The sequence below is a fragment of the Alexandromys fortis genome, unplaced genomic scaffold (assembly GCF_014885135.2).
Source record: "Alexandromys fortis isolate MF-2015 unplaced genomic scaffold, M_Fortis_MF-2015_v1.1 scaffold_7, whole genome shotgun sequence".
Lineage (NCBI taxonomy): Eukaryota > Metazoa > Chordata > Mammalia > Rodentia > Cricetidae > Alexandromys > Alexandromys fortis.
In genome coordinates this window covers 17810052-17826759 of record NW_026067920.1, presented here as the reverse complement: position 1 = coordinate 17826759, position 16708 = coordinate 17810052, and the positions used below count along the sequence as shown (strand labels likewise).

The 16708-nt window shown below is 44.2% G+C and overlaps 1 protein-coding gene and 1 long non-coding RNA gene across 5 annotated transcripts in view; one reads left to right on the top strand and one right to left on the bottom strand.

The window, feature by feature from the left end:
• Positions 1-373: 373 nt before the first annotated feature.
• On the bottom strand, positions 374-6507 carry Fbxo48 (F-box protein 48). Of its 3 annotated transcripts, none has more exons than XM_050141275.1 (3): positions 6449-6507; positions 4469-4809; positions 374-4152 (listed from the first exon to the last, which is right to left on the bottom strand). In XM_050141275.1, exons 2-3 carry the CDS (start codon positions 4721-4723, stop codon positions 3991-3993), a joined length of 417 nt encoding a protein of 138 aa, XP_049997232.1. In that variant the 5' UTR covers positions 4724-4809; positions 6449-6507; the 3' UTR covers positions 374-3990. The 3 variants fall into 3 exon arrangements, with proteins under 3 accessions (XP_049997232.1, XP_049997233.1, XP_049997231.1); XM_050141276.1 differs by lacking the exon at positions 6449-6507 and adding an exon at positions 5241-5355; XM_050141274.1 differs by lacking the exon at positions 6449-6507 and having other exon boundaries at positions 4469-5196.
• A 246-nt stretch (positions 6508-6753) lies between these two features.
• LOC126500948 (uncharacterized) overlaps positions 6754-16708 on the top strand; it is an 11843-nt gene continuing 1888 nt past the window's right edge. The window contains exons 1-2 of one of the 2 annotated variants that reach the window (XR_007591469.1): positions 6754-7428; positions 11016-11097. This is a non-coding gene — a long non-coding RNA (uncharacterized lncRNA). Of the gene's footprint in view, positions 7429-7999; positions 8273-11015; positions 11098-16708 lie in introns of those variants that run through there. The other variant, XR_007591470.1, reaches the window with a different exon arrangement.

Below are 16708 nucleotides of genomic sequence, written 5' to 3'. Positions count from 1 at the left end.
AATCTTGCCCCCGTCACACAGCAGGGACAGCCACCGTGACATTTTATCTATTAACGAGGACACGCCTTCCTTCCATTTTCTCCACCCACTCATGTTCCCAAATGGTTTGGCTTGATAAATGAGTATTCCCTTTAAGCCCTTACCACACAATTCATCACTCAAGTTCCAAAGTGTTCCTTGTTATAAAAGAATGGTTTGAACAAAAGAGAAAAAACTTGAGGTTTATTCACTTACCTTGCAAAGGAAATACTAGAAATTCACGGGGGTGGCTAAGAACAGAAGATAATGAGGATGTGATGTTTTAAAAAACTGAATTTATTTTCAAGTGCTTATTAAAAATATAGCAAAACACTTTAAGTTACACACACACCTTTGATGACTAAACAATCATGTATAATTTAACATTAACATAAGTAGCTTATACATTGCACAAATACATTTTGCATTTTAATACAGTCTTATCACAATTTGCTGCTAAAATAAAACATTTTATATTATCACAATAATACATTTTTTTACATTCTGAATATGATATAAGTTACTAAGATTTTTTGTTTTGTTTTGTTTTTCAAGACAGGGTTTCTCTGTAGCTTTGGAGCCTGTCCTCGAACTCTTGTAGACCAGGCTGACCTCAAACTCAGAGAGATCCACCTGCCTCTGGCTCCCGAGTGCTGGGACGTGTGTCACCACTGCCCAGCTGTTACTAAAAAACTTTAGTAAATTAAAATATAGTTCCTGTCACTAAGAAATTCACAATCCATAGGGGCAGGTAGACAGACAACTCAACATAGTGTAATAGCTTTTGAGGAGAATGTCATAAAGAAAAATATATATGAACTTTAGAAGAATAATTTAATCCAGAACAATGCAGGTAGGGGTGGGCTAGAGGTGAAAGACTCTGCCAAGTCAAGAGCTAACGGTGGTGGAAGGACAACCCTGTAAGTGTGTCTATCACATGACCTGTAGGGTGGGGCACACATAAGGGAGCAAGCATGGCCGGGCAGCTGCAGATGCTATTCGGTCTGATTGAACTGAAAGACACAGAATGGAGAACTATATGAGCAAAGGCTACAGGGCTAGGCCAGGCGTTGTTAAGGGGTTAAGGGCCTCCCTTTTTAGAGCCATTCTCTACCTGAATGTAGCAAATGACCCAAGTTAGAGGTGACGCGGTAGTCTGAGGGCTCTTAGGAAGACTGATCTATCAGCAGTGAGAGGAAGGAGTACAGCAGGGTGTCTTAGCCGTGCCAGCTTCAAATAAGGGTAAGAAGTATGAGAGAGAGAAAAGACTGAGCTGGGCTGCTCCGATATTCAGACAACTAAAGCAGGAAGAGCTGATCTTTGGCTGGATGGTCACAGGATGAGGGAAGCAGAAACGGGGTGAACTACCTAAAACCCTGGCCACGCTCCAGGGCAGGGGCCAAAGGAGTAACTGATCTGCTGCTTTAATGAGCTCTGGCTCCAGTATTAGCGACTCAGCTGCGATGCCAACAGGTTGGCACAGGCGCGTCTGGAAGAGCCTGGGCAAGTGTGACGTGGAGTCAGGAATCCAGGCACCAGAAGTGCCAACAATAGCAGTGAGGATGGGGAGTAGCTGTTCAGAGTGAAGAAGAGGACAACAGTCTGACCTCCGCGAACAGCAGCATCTTTTAGGACGGTGGGTCTCCAAAGGAAACGAGGTGTGTGAAGAGAAACGAGATGCTTGCCTCCAGCCCAAGAACGGCAAGAACTGAGTGCCAGATAAATCAAGGACAAACACGTATCAAACACATTAGGAAGTAATTTACTTGTATCTTAGCAGCAGTTTCAACTTTTTGTGGGAAGAACAAGTTATAGAAGGTGGAGAAAGAAATGAATGCTGGGGACATCTGAGGCAAGGGATTGCCTTTGGGACACAAAATCAGTAGGACTAAGGAAGGAGTCAAAGCAAGGGCGGAGATCTCTAAAACAAAGATGTTAACGAAACCACAAGGATCACATCCTTGAAAAATAGGCAAAGGGCGCCCCGCAGGTAGGGTTCCGAGTGCAAAACTAAGACACTAAGGTAAACCACAAGTGTCACACACTTGTCCAACAGTAAGAAAGCCCTATGGTAGGACAGGGTTTCTAGTGCAATTTACGCTCTTTAGACATGGGTACGGACTGAGTCAGCTGTTACCATCACCCTCTCTCCCGCTTCCTTTGTTTCTGCTGGCTGGGTGCTCTCTGACTGAGGGCCCGCTTCTCTGTGTGGTAGGAAACGGTGCCATCCCTTCTGTCTTCCAGCTTAAGAAAGAGGCAGTTTCAGTCACGTTCCACTCTGAGCCTCAACACGGAGGCTGACAGAGAGGGCGCCGTGAGTGAGGAGGACGATTCCTCCTGGTTGGGCCATTCTTTCCTAGCAGAAATGCGAAAGGCAGAAGGCTCGTCACAGGACACGACCCACAATACCTTCATATACATGCAGCCGGCATGCCGTAAGTGCTTTACTGATTCCCTTCCAGGGGTCTCAAGATTTCAAAGTGCTTTTCCATTATCCCTTCCTAAGGGAAATCAGCAGGCTATCTTCCTCCCCAGTCACACATTTGTTAAGAGGCATGAGCAGCAGACTGTGCTGCTTGGCCTACGAAGCATGGCATGTGGCTCTCAGAAAGAGGGGGAGAAGACAGTAGGAAGAGACAGGCCGGCTGTCTTCACACATTCAAATAGTGCATCGAGAACAGGACTAAATCAGTCTAGTCCTAGCAGGTAGAAACAACAGCAACAGAAAGTTAAAGCATAATAACTATAGAAAACTCCATGCACCTGATGATATCGGTAGACACATTTTACTATGGCTCACAGATTCAAGTGTTACAACCTGTTAGAGGAAATGCTGCTACACATTCTCCTTTTATTAAAAAAGAGAAACAAAGTTGAAAAAAGGCCCCTTCTTGCAAAGATACACTTTAACAAGATCAAATAGGGCTCGGAAAAGACATGCCGGACTCGCTGAACATAGCGGACAAGGAGGACTACTGAGACCTCAAGAACAATGGTAGGTTTTTGATCCTACTGCACATGCTGGCTTTGGGGGAGCCTAGGCAGTTTGGATGCTCACCTTACTAGACCAGGATGGAGGTGGGTGGTTCTTGGACTTCCCACAGGGCAGGGAACCCTGATTGCTCTTTGGGCTGACGAGGGTGGGGGACTTGACTGGGGGAGGGGGAGGGAAATGGGAGGCGGTGGCGGGGAACAGACAGAAATCTTTAATAAATAAAAAAAAAAGAAAGGTCAAACATCTAGGAGTCCACTAGGTGGCGCGACCAGGATGTCGGATGTAGTTGACTAAGGTAGACCACCTTTGGTGGTTCTAATGGTCCTTAAGTGTTCTGCAGCTTTCCAAACACAGTCTCAGTTTCTGAAACCAATTTTAGGTTTGTAGAAAAATAACATAAAGCTTAATTTGAGTTTCATCTCAAGTTTAAATAAACCTTAGGTTCAACACATTTTAAATTAGCTTTCATTATTTGACAATTCAGTCTGTTCCACTGAATTGAAAACTGTTACCATAGAGTTATTATTACTAATCTACATATATTGCAACTACTCTCACTTGATATAAGTCAGACAAGTCTATATCTATACTGATTTATAATGAATCTTTAAGTAAGTTTCTTCAGGTTTTCTGAATTCTTGAAGGATTAAATAGAAAATAACAGTCAATTCTATCACTTAAAGTAATACAACAGTCTAACACAAATACATGAAACAGCACATTTCAAAATCATTCTATCATGCTATTTTTTTATAAAAATAACATTTCAAGATTTATCACTGCATAAAACCTAAAAAACTTTAGCTAAAGTGCAAAATACAAACAAAGCTTCATGGTCAACTCAGTTTTTTTTTAAATGCTAGATTTTTTTTTTAAAAACTGAGAAGAACATTATCAGATTTTAAAAAGTCTCTTGAAGTTCGAGTCATTTTAGTTAGGTGCGATCAAAGCCACGAGGTCTACTGAGATTCTTCAACTTATCTTTTCAGTTCTGCATCTAGAATTTCTCCCCATGTATCTGCGTCCATCGGGTACATGAATCTTTTCGGCAGGTTCAGAGGAGAACGTATGTTGCTGTATCTTCCACTGAGCCACGCGTGTTTCACTTTACTCTTCTGGTAATTTCTTTTGATTATCTCCTGAAAGGGGAGATACCATCGCTCAAAACTCTGGCAGAGTGGCTAGCTAGTACATATATATGTACTGTTTTCATAAAGTGGAATAAAAGAAATGGACTTCTTTACTTCCCCCCAACAATGGAAGTACTTGACTTCAAGATCTGAGAGAGATACAAGGCTGTGGAAGACAGCTTGGGGACTATGTCCAGTAGAGAGAGAGAAATGATTCAACTCTACTCCTCTATAGTCATATTACTCCAGGCAGAATTCTAGAGTTCTCCTAATTGTGCTACAACCGCCCTCTCAAAACCACAACACACGGTGAAGTGAAACTTACCCGCCAGGTGTAATTGTGTTCAATGTCACCGTTGATTTCTCTCGGGCACACAGCTCTCTCGGTCAAGCAGTGAGGCTTCCACAAGGCATCATTGTTTATTATCGTGTGATTCCAACTCTGGCACGTCTCGGAAGCTCTGCACAGACTCTGAATGTCTAACTGGCTGAAGATTTTACAAGTGACTTCCGGAGGCAGCAGGTCAACAAAACTACTATGACTTGCTGTTCTTGCCTGTTGAGCGTTGGCGGCATCCATTCTGGACTCGGAACTGTCAGATGACTGTTCTTGGGGGACGTTTCCTTCATAGTTTGATATTTTAGTCAACTGTCTTCATAGGTAACCTACAGGGCAAAGTTTAAATGCACTCAGTCTTTTCAGATCAAACCACACATCCTGAGTCAGGAAGTTGTGAGATTTAAAGAACTTCCTATTTCTTGACTTCAGCTTCTCGGTCTGCGAGAAACACACTGCTTGTGTTTCTCCCGTATTCCGTGAAGCTGGAAAGGTGGCGTGAAGAAAACCAGTGACTGCACACTTAAATTGTACGTGGGAGACAATAAACACGCTCCCTTCTGTTTGAACGTTTTTTAGGAAATATGGTTACTTCGACATATTCTGTTTCTTACTACTCCCGGGAAGCCTTATCTTTAAAAACAGGAAATGATTCTCCGCATTATGTATTTACTGAGTTTTGTAATAATGGCTACTTTAAGGACGACTTCAAATATTTTTTTGAAAGTATGTGTGTGTGAACTGATGCTTTACCACTGACCTCTTCACCTGACTCAATCACAAACCGGCTGGACTTTCAGTCATTTATATAGCAACCATTTTATTACTTGGATGTTGTGGACAGGTGCTTGCTCTTGACATAAACTTACCTAAAACGGACAAGAAGGAAATCCTGGTTACAGTTGCACAAGTTCGTGTATTCAATTAAACTTTAAGGGTAGGGTTTTAGAGATGAATATCGTACGTGAACGATTTTGAGCTAAGGATGACTGCCCCTGAATCTATCAGGGAGTGATACCTACAATCCAAATAGTTCATAATTCAGCTAGAACAGCATATGATTTCAAGGCCTGATTTCAGCTATATAATGCTCTCCAAGATCACAGTGCAAGCTTTTGGAAGCACGGCTGGGTACATCACCTTGAGCAGGGGCTGTATTAAACAGGGTTTTACAAGACAGAAAGCAGCTTGGTGGACAAAACAAGACGAAAAAACACAAGATCAAATGTTTGCCACGAATCTTCTCCGGTCTCCCCACTGACACAAACTAAAGCAATTGTGAAAAGAAACTCCTCTTAGGAGGTTACAGTACATTCAAATTTTTGCTGCTTCTCCCAGCTTTTCATTAGAAACGAAATGCTGCCTTCTGTCAAAAGAATTCCCTCTTGTAAGAGGGAGAAGTTTTACAGGTGCATATTCTGTGTTTCCTTGGTCATAGTCCCCAAAATCTCAGTAGGAATCTTCTAAACTACTTCTATTGGATGCTTGGAAAACCATTCCTCTTCTTTTTGAACCAACCTCGGCGAACAATTCAGTCAGCCCTTTCATCCACCTTTCCGAGATTTATTTTTTATGTGTACGGGTGTTTTGCCTGCATGTGAGTCTGAGCACAACACGCTTGCAGTGCCTGTGGAAGCCAAACGTGGGCGTCGGAACCCCGAACTGGAGTAACAGACAGTGGCGAGCCCCCTCTGTGTGTGCTGGGAAGTAAACCAGGGCGATCGGAAAGAGCGAGCAGGGCTCGCAACCTCCGGGCCATCTCCGGCCCCTCCACCCATCAGTCCTGTCAAATGTCACTAGGAGTAGGGGACTGCCCGGCTAGACTAGCTCTCGGGGAGCCCAACCCCATCGGGCCAAGCGCAGCCGCATCCCTGTGTGCTGCGAGGACGGGTGCTGACTGAAGAATCGAACTGACCGCCACCGAGCACGCCGGCTCCTGTCAGGGAAGGATAGGGAAGCCTCGCCTACCTAAAAACCGGAGCAGTCGGCTCCTCCCGCGATTTCAGCCCTTGGAATTTGAATCCTTTCCGGAAGACCTTCTCGTCCCGCCCTCTCGCCCTCCGCTCCTCCCACTCGGGGTGCGCGGTGCCTTCTGGGCTTGGTAGTTTTTCCTGGGTTTCATCCCCCCCGGAAAGAGAAAAAAGAAAGGCGGCTGTTGACTACAAGGTCCAGAGTCCCCTCTGAGTGACAGCCCTGCGTGGACGGAACTCTAAAAGGGCGGGACTCCCAGTGCCAGTGTGTTTTGATAGCTAGACTTGGCTGCCTGGCCGAGGGTCCGCTGGCCTAGGCTCCCGCTGGCCTAGGCTCCCGCTCTCCAGGAGGCGCTCCCTTATCTACCTCGGCGCACCCTCCCGAACGTGCTGACGTGGTTAAGGTCACTGAAAAATAAGAAGTTCACGTAGTGTTTATTTTTTTTTCTTGGACAGGTGGCTATTTAAATGTTTAGGTGATAAGATCTTGTTACTCCGTTACTTAGTTTCTTTATAGTAAACATTTGAGGGGAAGCTTGACTCTCAATGCAGTGTGTCTCACAAAAAACTATAGTAAAATATCAAGGACCACTGAGACTGCTATTTGCTATGGAACCTTATACCTTTCTGCTTCTGTGGTTATTAAGTTACCTAAACATTTTGTTTTTGTCTCCACAGCCTTTGTTTGCTAGCATCCAGCGTTTACCCCTTTGCCAATCCTTTATCTAGTTCTGCATTTCTCTATAACTTCGTCTTCTTATTTCAACCTTACTACTTTAAGTTTGAACAATTTCTAAGTCTCTGATTATAAAGATGCTGAAGCCAAGAGCTTGTTCAGCCTAACTTTGTCAGAGAGCATCACTGGAGACACCCCAGGGCATGCAATGGTCTCATAGGGAAACTCTCAATATATCTTGTTATGGATTCCGGAAACCTTGACTCAACCAAGAAGACACATTGAAGAGTTGATTACCTAGTGTAAGTTACTGTCCAAACTCCCAATTAATGTCTGAGATAAACCGGAGATTCATTGAGAGGAACTTAGCTTGGGGTGAGAGCCCAGGGAAGCAAGCTACTCTCAGAAAGAGAACATAAATCGGATACAAACCACGTCCCAGAGGAAATGTGTGTGCTGGGGAGTTTTTGTCAGTTTGACACCTTGGAAAAAGGAATCTCAAATCTCAGATGAGGAATTGCCTCACTCAGATTGGCCTGTGGGAAAATCGGTGGCAGCATTTTCATGATCATAGGATCCATGTGGACAGTCCGAGTCCGTTGTGGGCCATGTCATCCCTGTGGTCCTGGGTTGTGGAAGAAAGCAAACTGAGCAAGGCATGAAAAACAAGCTAGTAGGCAGGGTTCATCCGGGGGTTCTGCTTCAAGATCTTGCTCTTTCATTGCTGGCTGGAATTCCTTGTCATTTTAGAGTTCATGCTCCCTTGGAAAATTTCTGAACTTGTCATTGCTACATCTTTATCTAGGCTAAACATTGACATTGTGCTGAAACAATGTCACCCTTAACCAGAAGAGGGCACCATCGACCTATTGGAGTTCCCCCCCCCCCCCCCCCCCCCCCCCTTCCTCCTGAGAGCAGAGCGTAGTAGCAGTGTTAAATTTAGTAACAGTTTTCTGGACAGGACAGGGCTACAGCAGTTATAAACTTACAACAGCTGTGGTTGCCTGCACAAGAAAGACCTACACTAGCTAGATCAAGTCAGCCAGCATTCTAGCGTCCAGGAAGCTGGTGTCCACTTCGAACTGAGGAGTTAAAGGTAGCTGATGGCTGGCTTCTAGGGAATTCTCTATACGGCTGTGTCATCGGGTAGGTCCAGCAAGCACCCGTGGGTAGCTCACACCCAGAAGGAAGTGGCAGCACCCATTGGAGTGGACGGCTAGATGAGAGTAAAGAGGAAAGATGAGTAGGAGGAGAACTGGGGACGGGGTGGGGGCGGGGCGGGGTGGGGGTGGTAGTAGCTGAGGGGTGTCAGGAGGAGGAGTGGTGAGGTCATCAAAACTACGACTTTTTAAAAATTTACTAAAACTTAATATGGGGATCATTGCATTCATAGATGGGAAGACTAAAAACTGGATATTTGAAAATGCCAATTTTTATCAGTGTATTGCTGCGTTACAGTGTGCTCTTAAGTGTGCTCTACCATGAAGATGTCAGTGACAGGCTGAGCTGTCTTTAAGAGCTACATTCAAAGAAACATCAGCATTGGTTGGGCACCTTAGAAAGCACTCTATGTGTGTGTTCATAAATTATTATGACAAGCACACTGCCATTTTGCTGAGATAAAGATGTCAAAAAAAAAAAAAACCATGGGTCGTGTGTCTTCTAAATACTTATTCATTTTCATATATTTTCCCAGAGATTTTTATTTTGTTTTACTTATTTTTTTTTTAACAGGATTTCTCTGTGTAACAATCTTGGCTGTCCTGGAACTCACTTTGCAGAAGAGGCTGGCCTCAAACTGAGAGATCTGCCTGCCTCTGCCTCCAAAGTGCTGGGATTAAAGACGTGTGTCACCATCGCCCGACCCTTATTTTATTTTATTTTTTTATTAAAATATAATCACATCATTTCCCCTTTCTTCTTCCTAAATCCAGTCCCTCCCATGCACCCATTCCCCTACTTGCTCTTGAAATCATGACCTTTTTGTATTACTGTTATACACACAGATACACACACACACACACACACACACACTCACATCTAAATGTATAAACAGATTCTGCTCAGTGTTACTTGTTCAGGATTGATTACTTGGTACTGGATAACTAATTAGGGGCTCTTCTTTGGAGAACACTCATTCTTTCCCTGTATTCCTTGGTTGCCTATAGTCTTTTGCCTAGGGGCAAGAAAGCCCGTAAGATTTTCCACTATCGTATTAGCTGTCTATTGGTGCTGTATGTTTTGGGGGTCTTATTTAACTGTCCCATTGTTGAGGTATTACGAATGAAGTGTCCCTGTCATTTTTAGGAGACACTGTCTTACTGAAGATTTCCTGGTCCTCCAAGCTGACATTTTCTGGTGACAAGTGGAATTTTAAAAGTTACCTTGTAGTGTACCTGCCCCAAGGTAGACTCGCCTTAAACTTAAGTTTCTTCCTTTCTCCTCTAAGTCCCTTCTGGTCACTCTTTTCCTTCTTAGTCTTTGCCCTGTCCCTTTCCCTTCTGCTCACTTCCTTCTTCTTGTTGCTCCACAGAAAGAGCAAGCTTACCTCCAAAGGGACAGGTGTGGGTATCAGCTAGCATAGAGAGACAAGGAAATCTGGGGGACATGAGAAGGGCTGCTCACCCCAGGGTTTTACTGAAGCCTCTCACCATCAGAGCAGCAAGAATTCAGCACAGCATTGGCTGCAAAGGCTGCCCAGAGAGCACGGACTTTATCCCTTTTGTGTATCCATGTGTTTTATCTTAAGCTCACAACGCGGGTCTTGAGGTCTGAATGTTTATGACCTTGGGTCTGGTGACTTCTTTTCTCCAGACATTTTCTGAGGATCTCAACCAAAACTGTTAACATCGTCTGTGATAGTAAAGCTGTCGTTCTACCTTCCTGTACCCCTGTGAGCTAGACTTCTCAGCTGTTGCCATGCCAGGTAGCCCCAGGGAAGCACCAGGTAATCTCATGGAGTTTCTTACCCCGTCTTGAAGACAGTACCTTCACTCTCCCCCAACATCCTATATGTGACTGCTGTAACAGACATTGAACCGAGACTTCCCTTCGAAGCTCATATCTGCATTTGGGTATATATATCTTACCCTGCCGCTCTCAGAGAGGATCATATCATTTTGAGTGCGTTTTCCTCTCTTCTGTAGTGCTCACACTAAAGCCGATACTAAGACATCTTTATTCATTCTAACTCTGCATTTTAAACTGGATAACCCTGAATTCTTTTCTGCATTGCAACCAGGAATCTCAGTTTGACCCGAGTCCAGGTCCCCACCAATCCAGAGAAATGCTCAGGGGGCAATGGGAAGCTGGGTTTTTTGCTTCTGTCACACAATTCTCTATTAGAACCAGCAAACAGAGAATGAAATAGACCTGCTAGGTCAATATGGATCCCAAATGGCATTTCAATAGTGCCAGGCCATGGGTCTTAATTGAAGATCTGGGGGTGTATTCTTCTCGGGATAAGAGTGGGATTAGGAAGAAATTGTGTGTGTGTGTGTGTGTGTGTGTGTGTGTGTGTGTAACAGTAATTTATATTTCCCAAAGAGGAACAGGATTTGAGATGTGAGCCTGGGTATTTTCTGCATGGAAGCTATAAAGTCTTAAGGATACATAAACCTCCAAGTTGTGAAGGGAGAAGCTGACAAGACATTGAATGAGAGACAGGTCCTTGTAGGGGCAGAGAAGGAAGAGAGGAACTATTGGAGAAGATAGCACAGGGGCTACAGGGGCGTAAGATGTAAGGCCACACAGCCAGGTGCAGTGGAGAGGTGCGGGGTGACAAGGATGAAAAGGAGGAAGCAGAACACAGATAATCTCTCAGAGGCTGGCAGCGCCATCCTGAACCTCACACTGAGCTGATCGGTTCTGACTTTGCTCCCTCCTACAGCATTAGGCTGGGTGTCACCAGCTGAGTCAGATGCTGTGTGCTGGCTGTGTTCTCATGCAGAGAGAACGTCGGCTCCTGACAGGTGCGTCAATATTTTATTTAAACTTTCACATAATTTTCCAAGTTCAAATTCTTGCATGAATTATCCTTACAATAAGAAAACAATGAAGGAGCTTCACTAACAGCTCAGCAGTTGAGAGTGCTGTCTGTTCTTTCAGAAGACTGGAGTTCCGCTCCCAGCACTTATTCCAGACCCAGGGGATCCTATGCCCTCTTCTGACCTCCAAGGACACACACATAGTGCACACACATATGTTCACAAACACACAAGTAAAAATAAATCCTGAGAAGGAGCTGAAAATTTATTGTTTGAGACCTACTTTGGATTTTACTTAATCAGAGTCTCATGGCTTTTCACATATTAACAAAATAAATAAAATAATGGATCAGTTGATTAAAAATTTCTACTCTTTTGATAGAACGTTGGGACCCTAGTGGGAAAATCCCATCTAACTCCTTAATTTTCTCTCTGCGTTTCTAATGAATGCCCCTCAAGTGATCCTGTAGGGAATATAAACTATGTGGACTTTGGCCTGCCCTTGACCCATGCTTGTGAGGGGCAGAGAAAACACAGACTCAAGGAATCCAGAAGGTGTTTTTGGCAAGGTAGAAGAAGCGGTCAGCTCCTCTCAGCACTCTTTATGTGGGGAAGGGGATACGGTGCTTCAGCTTGTGCTGGCCACCAAGCTTGGTACAAGTGGAAGGAGGTGAGCCTGCCACTCCTTCCTGGTTAAATGCAGACATAAATAAGACATATTTACTCCAAATCATAAAGTCTCATCTTCTTCTTGCCCTGGACCTAGATCTTTGGACATAATTCAGAGCTCAGACCAAGTCCCTTCTCTACTTTGGTGGTAGGGGTCAGGTGAGAGACGGGATACACCAGCCTCCAGGTTACCAGGTTGAGAGGGAAGCAACAGTGGTAGCCCTCAGATGGTCCATGGAGGCCTAGCTAGCTTTTTATAACCTGCACAGTTCTTCCACCCAGTCAGATGTGGACAGATCCCTTTACCGTCTACCCGGGAACTTGGGTCTTGGTGTAAAGCGAAATGGCTCTGACTACCACTCTTTATTGTACAATTGTAAAGAAGCTGTCAGTCTTTGAGTTCCTCCTCTTCCAGGGTTCTAAAATCCAAAAAAGTAAACATCAACAAACCAAAATGCAGTCCATCTGCCCGGAACTCTAGCTCTTTTAACCTCTCAAGCTAAATAATAGTAAAATAGCTTCTCCTTTTCTCTCAAGTTAAATAAATAATAAATGATAAAGGATTATTTGAAGTGGAAACTGTTGTGCAGGGTTTGTTGTCTGCAGAAACCGTGGCATGGGAACAGACAGGAACTTGAGTGGAAAGACCACAGTCACCCCTGTGGCACGGACACAGGTTAATGGGAGCATGGCTAAGGGAGAGATGTGTGCAGTTGGGATCGAGGAGATGTTTATCAGGGAGGTAGAGTGTGGGTAGAGCTCACGAAAATGGATGGAGCTAAAGAAGCAATATGTCCTAGCCGGAGAAGGCAGCTCTCAGCTGCTAGCTAAGTGCTGAGTGGGGTCTGAGGTTGATGATAAACGCTTGATGAGGGCGATTATGTTACACAAGACTGCTAACCAGTCCTGCAGAGGGACCCACACTGCATAGATAATATCTGCATGCAAAAGATTTCTCCCTGTTTCAGAAAATGAAAATGGTATATACCTAAGCATTTCTGCGATACCAGTAATCACATTACAATGGTCTCCTGGCAGCAAGCTGTGTTTGGGAACTGTAGGTCAGAACTTTGGGAATGCGGGAAGAAAATCCCACCCTAAGACTCCTCTCAAGACTCTTGCAAGGCCTTGGTATGTGCCACCAGTGCCGTGGTGGAATCTGATTTGTTTGGGTCTGAAACCAATTTTAGGAACCCTCTTGAAGTCATTTAAAAAGGTTCCTTCATATTAGTCACAAAAGTAGCCTTCTTTAGATGGACAAAGACATCACAAACGATAACAGCATAGACCTGGAAGTGGCTACTGGAGTCCCCCCCCTTTCCAGCATTTTGTCTTTTTAACAGTACAGTTACTGTGTCAACTGTGACCTGAAAATTTGAAGTAGAATGTTCTAAAACTAAATATTAGTTAATTTTGTTAGTAAACAAGTAAGTTTTAAATGGCCAGTTTTTAAAGTTGTTTCAAGTGTCATGGTAAACTGTTGCCCAGGGAATGAATCCTCCCTTGGTTCAAAGGTACCCATGCAGAATACACTGTCCACCTTCTCAGCAGTCATCTCGCAGATGAGAAGCACTGTCTTGATAGTCCAGGCTTTGTGTTCAGGAGGATACCTTTGTCTTGCTTAAAAATGGCTCTGAAAGGAACGAGTAGGCACGTCAAGGGGATCCCAGGGCGTGAAACTTGGAAGCACGGATTCACTGCCGCTGCACGGCAATGCTGCAGGACGTGCTGCTGAAGGCCTGCTGTGGGTAGGGCTCAGCATTATCTGCTGTGTCAGGCATCTACCAAAGTACATTCTGGAACACACCCTACATGCTTGATCTGGATGCTGCACAAATAGATAAACTTTAGAAAAAATAGGATTCATTCTTTACTATTTACTATCAGCTTGCCCTACAGTTTCCTGTAGATAGTTGTCTCTGATTGTTTCCTTAAATGATAATAGTTTTCTATTATTTTTACAAGGAGAATAAAATAGTCCATCATTTCTTATGGGTGACCCTTTATCATCTTATTGATAGCATAACAGAGGAGTATTCCCATGCTGGGAGAGGATCTCTGGCTCTCTTCAGGGAACTCCTGACTGATAGCACATAGAGTAGAAGAAGATGTAGCTTGCATCTGGAGGAAGCCTCTTCTTTCCCAGCAGTCATTTCTTCTCTGGTCTGTCCAGAGGGCAGTCTGCAGTACATATACATAGCACATCGGCTCAGATGCCACAGTGCACCGCCCCTAGCCTAAGTCAGTGTGTCTGTGCACTTGTGACTTCACTACACGGAAAGACAGGAGGAGCAGGACGGGATAGCCACACAGTCTTGGTCTAACCTTGAGTTAAACTGTCTATAAAATAAGGAAGATATTTGATTAACATTTGTCTTTTGGCTTTTTTCCCTTAATGATATCTATACAGAAAAGGACAGAAATATTGACAGACTAGAAAAAGGAAAGTGATTTTAGTTGTACTTAGAATTGGGACCCATGCTAGCCTCTTGTCATGAACTGTTTTGTTTAATGTTCACTGCAAACCCCGAAGACATCTGTCAGTGGTACTTCTCTACAGTAGACCAGAGTCTAGCCCTCTAGTTTTATGATTTTCCTGATATGATCCTCATAGTAATGAATAAAATTTATACCTACAGCTGCTACAGGGCCTAACGGTAATAACGCGTGATGCCTGTGGAGTCTGTTGGCTCGAGGCCAGTGTATTCATAATGAGAGGAATAGAAATTGGCCACGTTATGAGGATGCATGTACAGGAGAGCTGCTGGCCCCGTGTGCTTATGCGCTGTGCAGCATCTTACCTAAAGGCCTTTTCTTTATGTGCTTGAGAACAGGTTTGGGAGCTGCTGGGGGACTGTCTGTGGAACAGGAAGGAGACCTGAGAGGTACAGACTGTGGCCCAGAGCTCACAGAATTTTTCTATAATTCTATCAGTTCAGCCAGTAGTGGCAGTGTTATCTTCATTTTATTTATGAGAGAATTGAGGTTCATCAGGGTTTAATTAATTGACCACAATCATGAAGACTACTGGCATTGAGCCTACAATCAAAATTCCATATGTCCAAGGCCAGTGTTCCTTTCACTGTGTCCCCCCAATGGAAATATTTCTTCAAAGAGCCAAACACTGAGAAGAATGTGAGAAGAACAGAGGTATGTGCAGAACATGGGGGATGATTACAGTCAGGGTGTACTCTGAGAGCTCATTCGTCTTCACTCCACCCCATGTGCGCTGCTGCAAGTCTCTGGCATCTCACATGGTGCCGCAGGCTCACAGCTGGAGAGCCCAGCAGACTGACATGTTGATTTTAGGATTCTCAGTTCCTACCAGCACAGCAAGTGCTGCTTGGCAACTGCTCAGTGAGACGCAAGCATCTGCTGCCCTTGCCTTTCTTTCTCTTCCTTCTCTATAGTCTGGGCACCTGGCTCTCTGTGGCTTCATCAAGACCCTTTTAAATGCAAAGAAACAGCTACTTCAAGTCAGTCTTTGTCTTAGGGTTTCTGTTGCTGCGACAAAACATCATGGCCAGAAAGCAAGTTGGGAAGGAAAGGATTTATTGGGCTTATACTTCTACATTGTAGTCTATCACTGAAGAAAGCCAGAATAGGAATTCAAACAGGGCAGAGACCTGGAGCCAGAAGCTGAAGCAGAACATGGAGATTTGCTGCTTACTAGCTTACTCTACTATGGTTTTCTCAGCCCAATTTCTTATAGAACCCAGGGTCAGGGATGGAGTCACCCACAATTGGCTGGGCTCTCCTTTATTGGTCACTAATTAAGAATCTTATGCAGGCAAATCCTCACTTGAGGCTCTGATGACTCTAACTTATGTCAAGTTGGCATAAAACTAGCCAGGGCAGTCCTTTTCCAGAATACCAGTTGGAACCCAAAGAGTTGGTTTAGAGCAACCTCAGTACCCAATGGCTTATCACCAACTGGGACCGACATGTGGGTTGATGCTCCCTTCCTTTCCCCCTATGTTCCATGGCTTGACTTAGCTCTGTAAGCCAAGGTAGAATGACTGAGATTGGTAGACAGACACACAGACATAGACAGACAGACAGACACACACACAGAAGGAGGGAGGGAGGAGACAGACATGACATTGAATTTTCCCCCATCTGACACATGGCTCTGATGTGGGATTCCCCCTTGTATGCTATTAATATGTTTTTATTGCCATTGATTAATAAAGAAGCTGCTGTTTCAGCCAATGACTTAGCAGAATAGGGCAAGGCAGGAATTCCAAGCAGATAGATGAGGAGAGAGTAGGCAGAGTTAGCAGAAATATGCTTAAGATTTCTACCAAGCAGTGCTTTAAATAATATAGTTTTTGTGTGATTATTTCAGGGATGAGTAGCTGGGAATGCAGAATAGCCTTCTGTCCACAAATTGGCACACCAATGTGGTTGACTGTATCCATGTAAAACCCGAGAAAGCTTAAAAATGAATTCTAGATACAAAAGAATGGAGTTAAGCATGGCCTTTTAGTAGCAACATTTTCTGGGGTGGGCCGGCTCTGTTTGCTAGAAGCAAGCAGAGGCATGATTGCTTTAAGAGAAGTCTTCCTGATTCAGTGTAGCAGAAAAAAAACCACCCCACCACAGTTTTAAAATGGAGGCTTCCTTGGCTGTGTTGCCAGCATGAACCCTGGCTCTTTAAGGAGATTTAGCATTTAAATGGGCCTTGTGAGCAGCGTTTTACAAACTGCTTAATGGTGTGACATAGACCTGCTGTATACATGGAACTGGGGTGGTGTTCATGGCTCACAGAGGTAGTGAACAGACCTCCACCATGTTGGACTGGGTGGAGCTAAAAGACAAAGCAGCCTAGGTCCTAGTCACACTTGTTTAACATTAAAAGAAAAGGCACTTCTGGTCAGAAAATAATTACAGATACCCAATAAAGACAGATTCAGACAAAAAAAAA

Excerpts from the sequence above, each read along its gene's own strand:
- Fbxo48 (XM_050141275.1), bottom strand. The coding sequence starts at position 4,723 with ATGGATGCCGCCAACGCTCAACAGGCAAGAACAGCAAGTCATAGTAGT. Across the intron at positions 4,153-4,468 it reads AACACAATTACACCTGGCGG|GAGATAATCAAAAGAAATTA; the intron begins GTAAGTTTCACT and ends CTCCCCTTTCAG.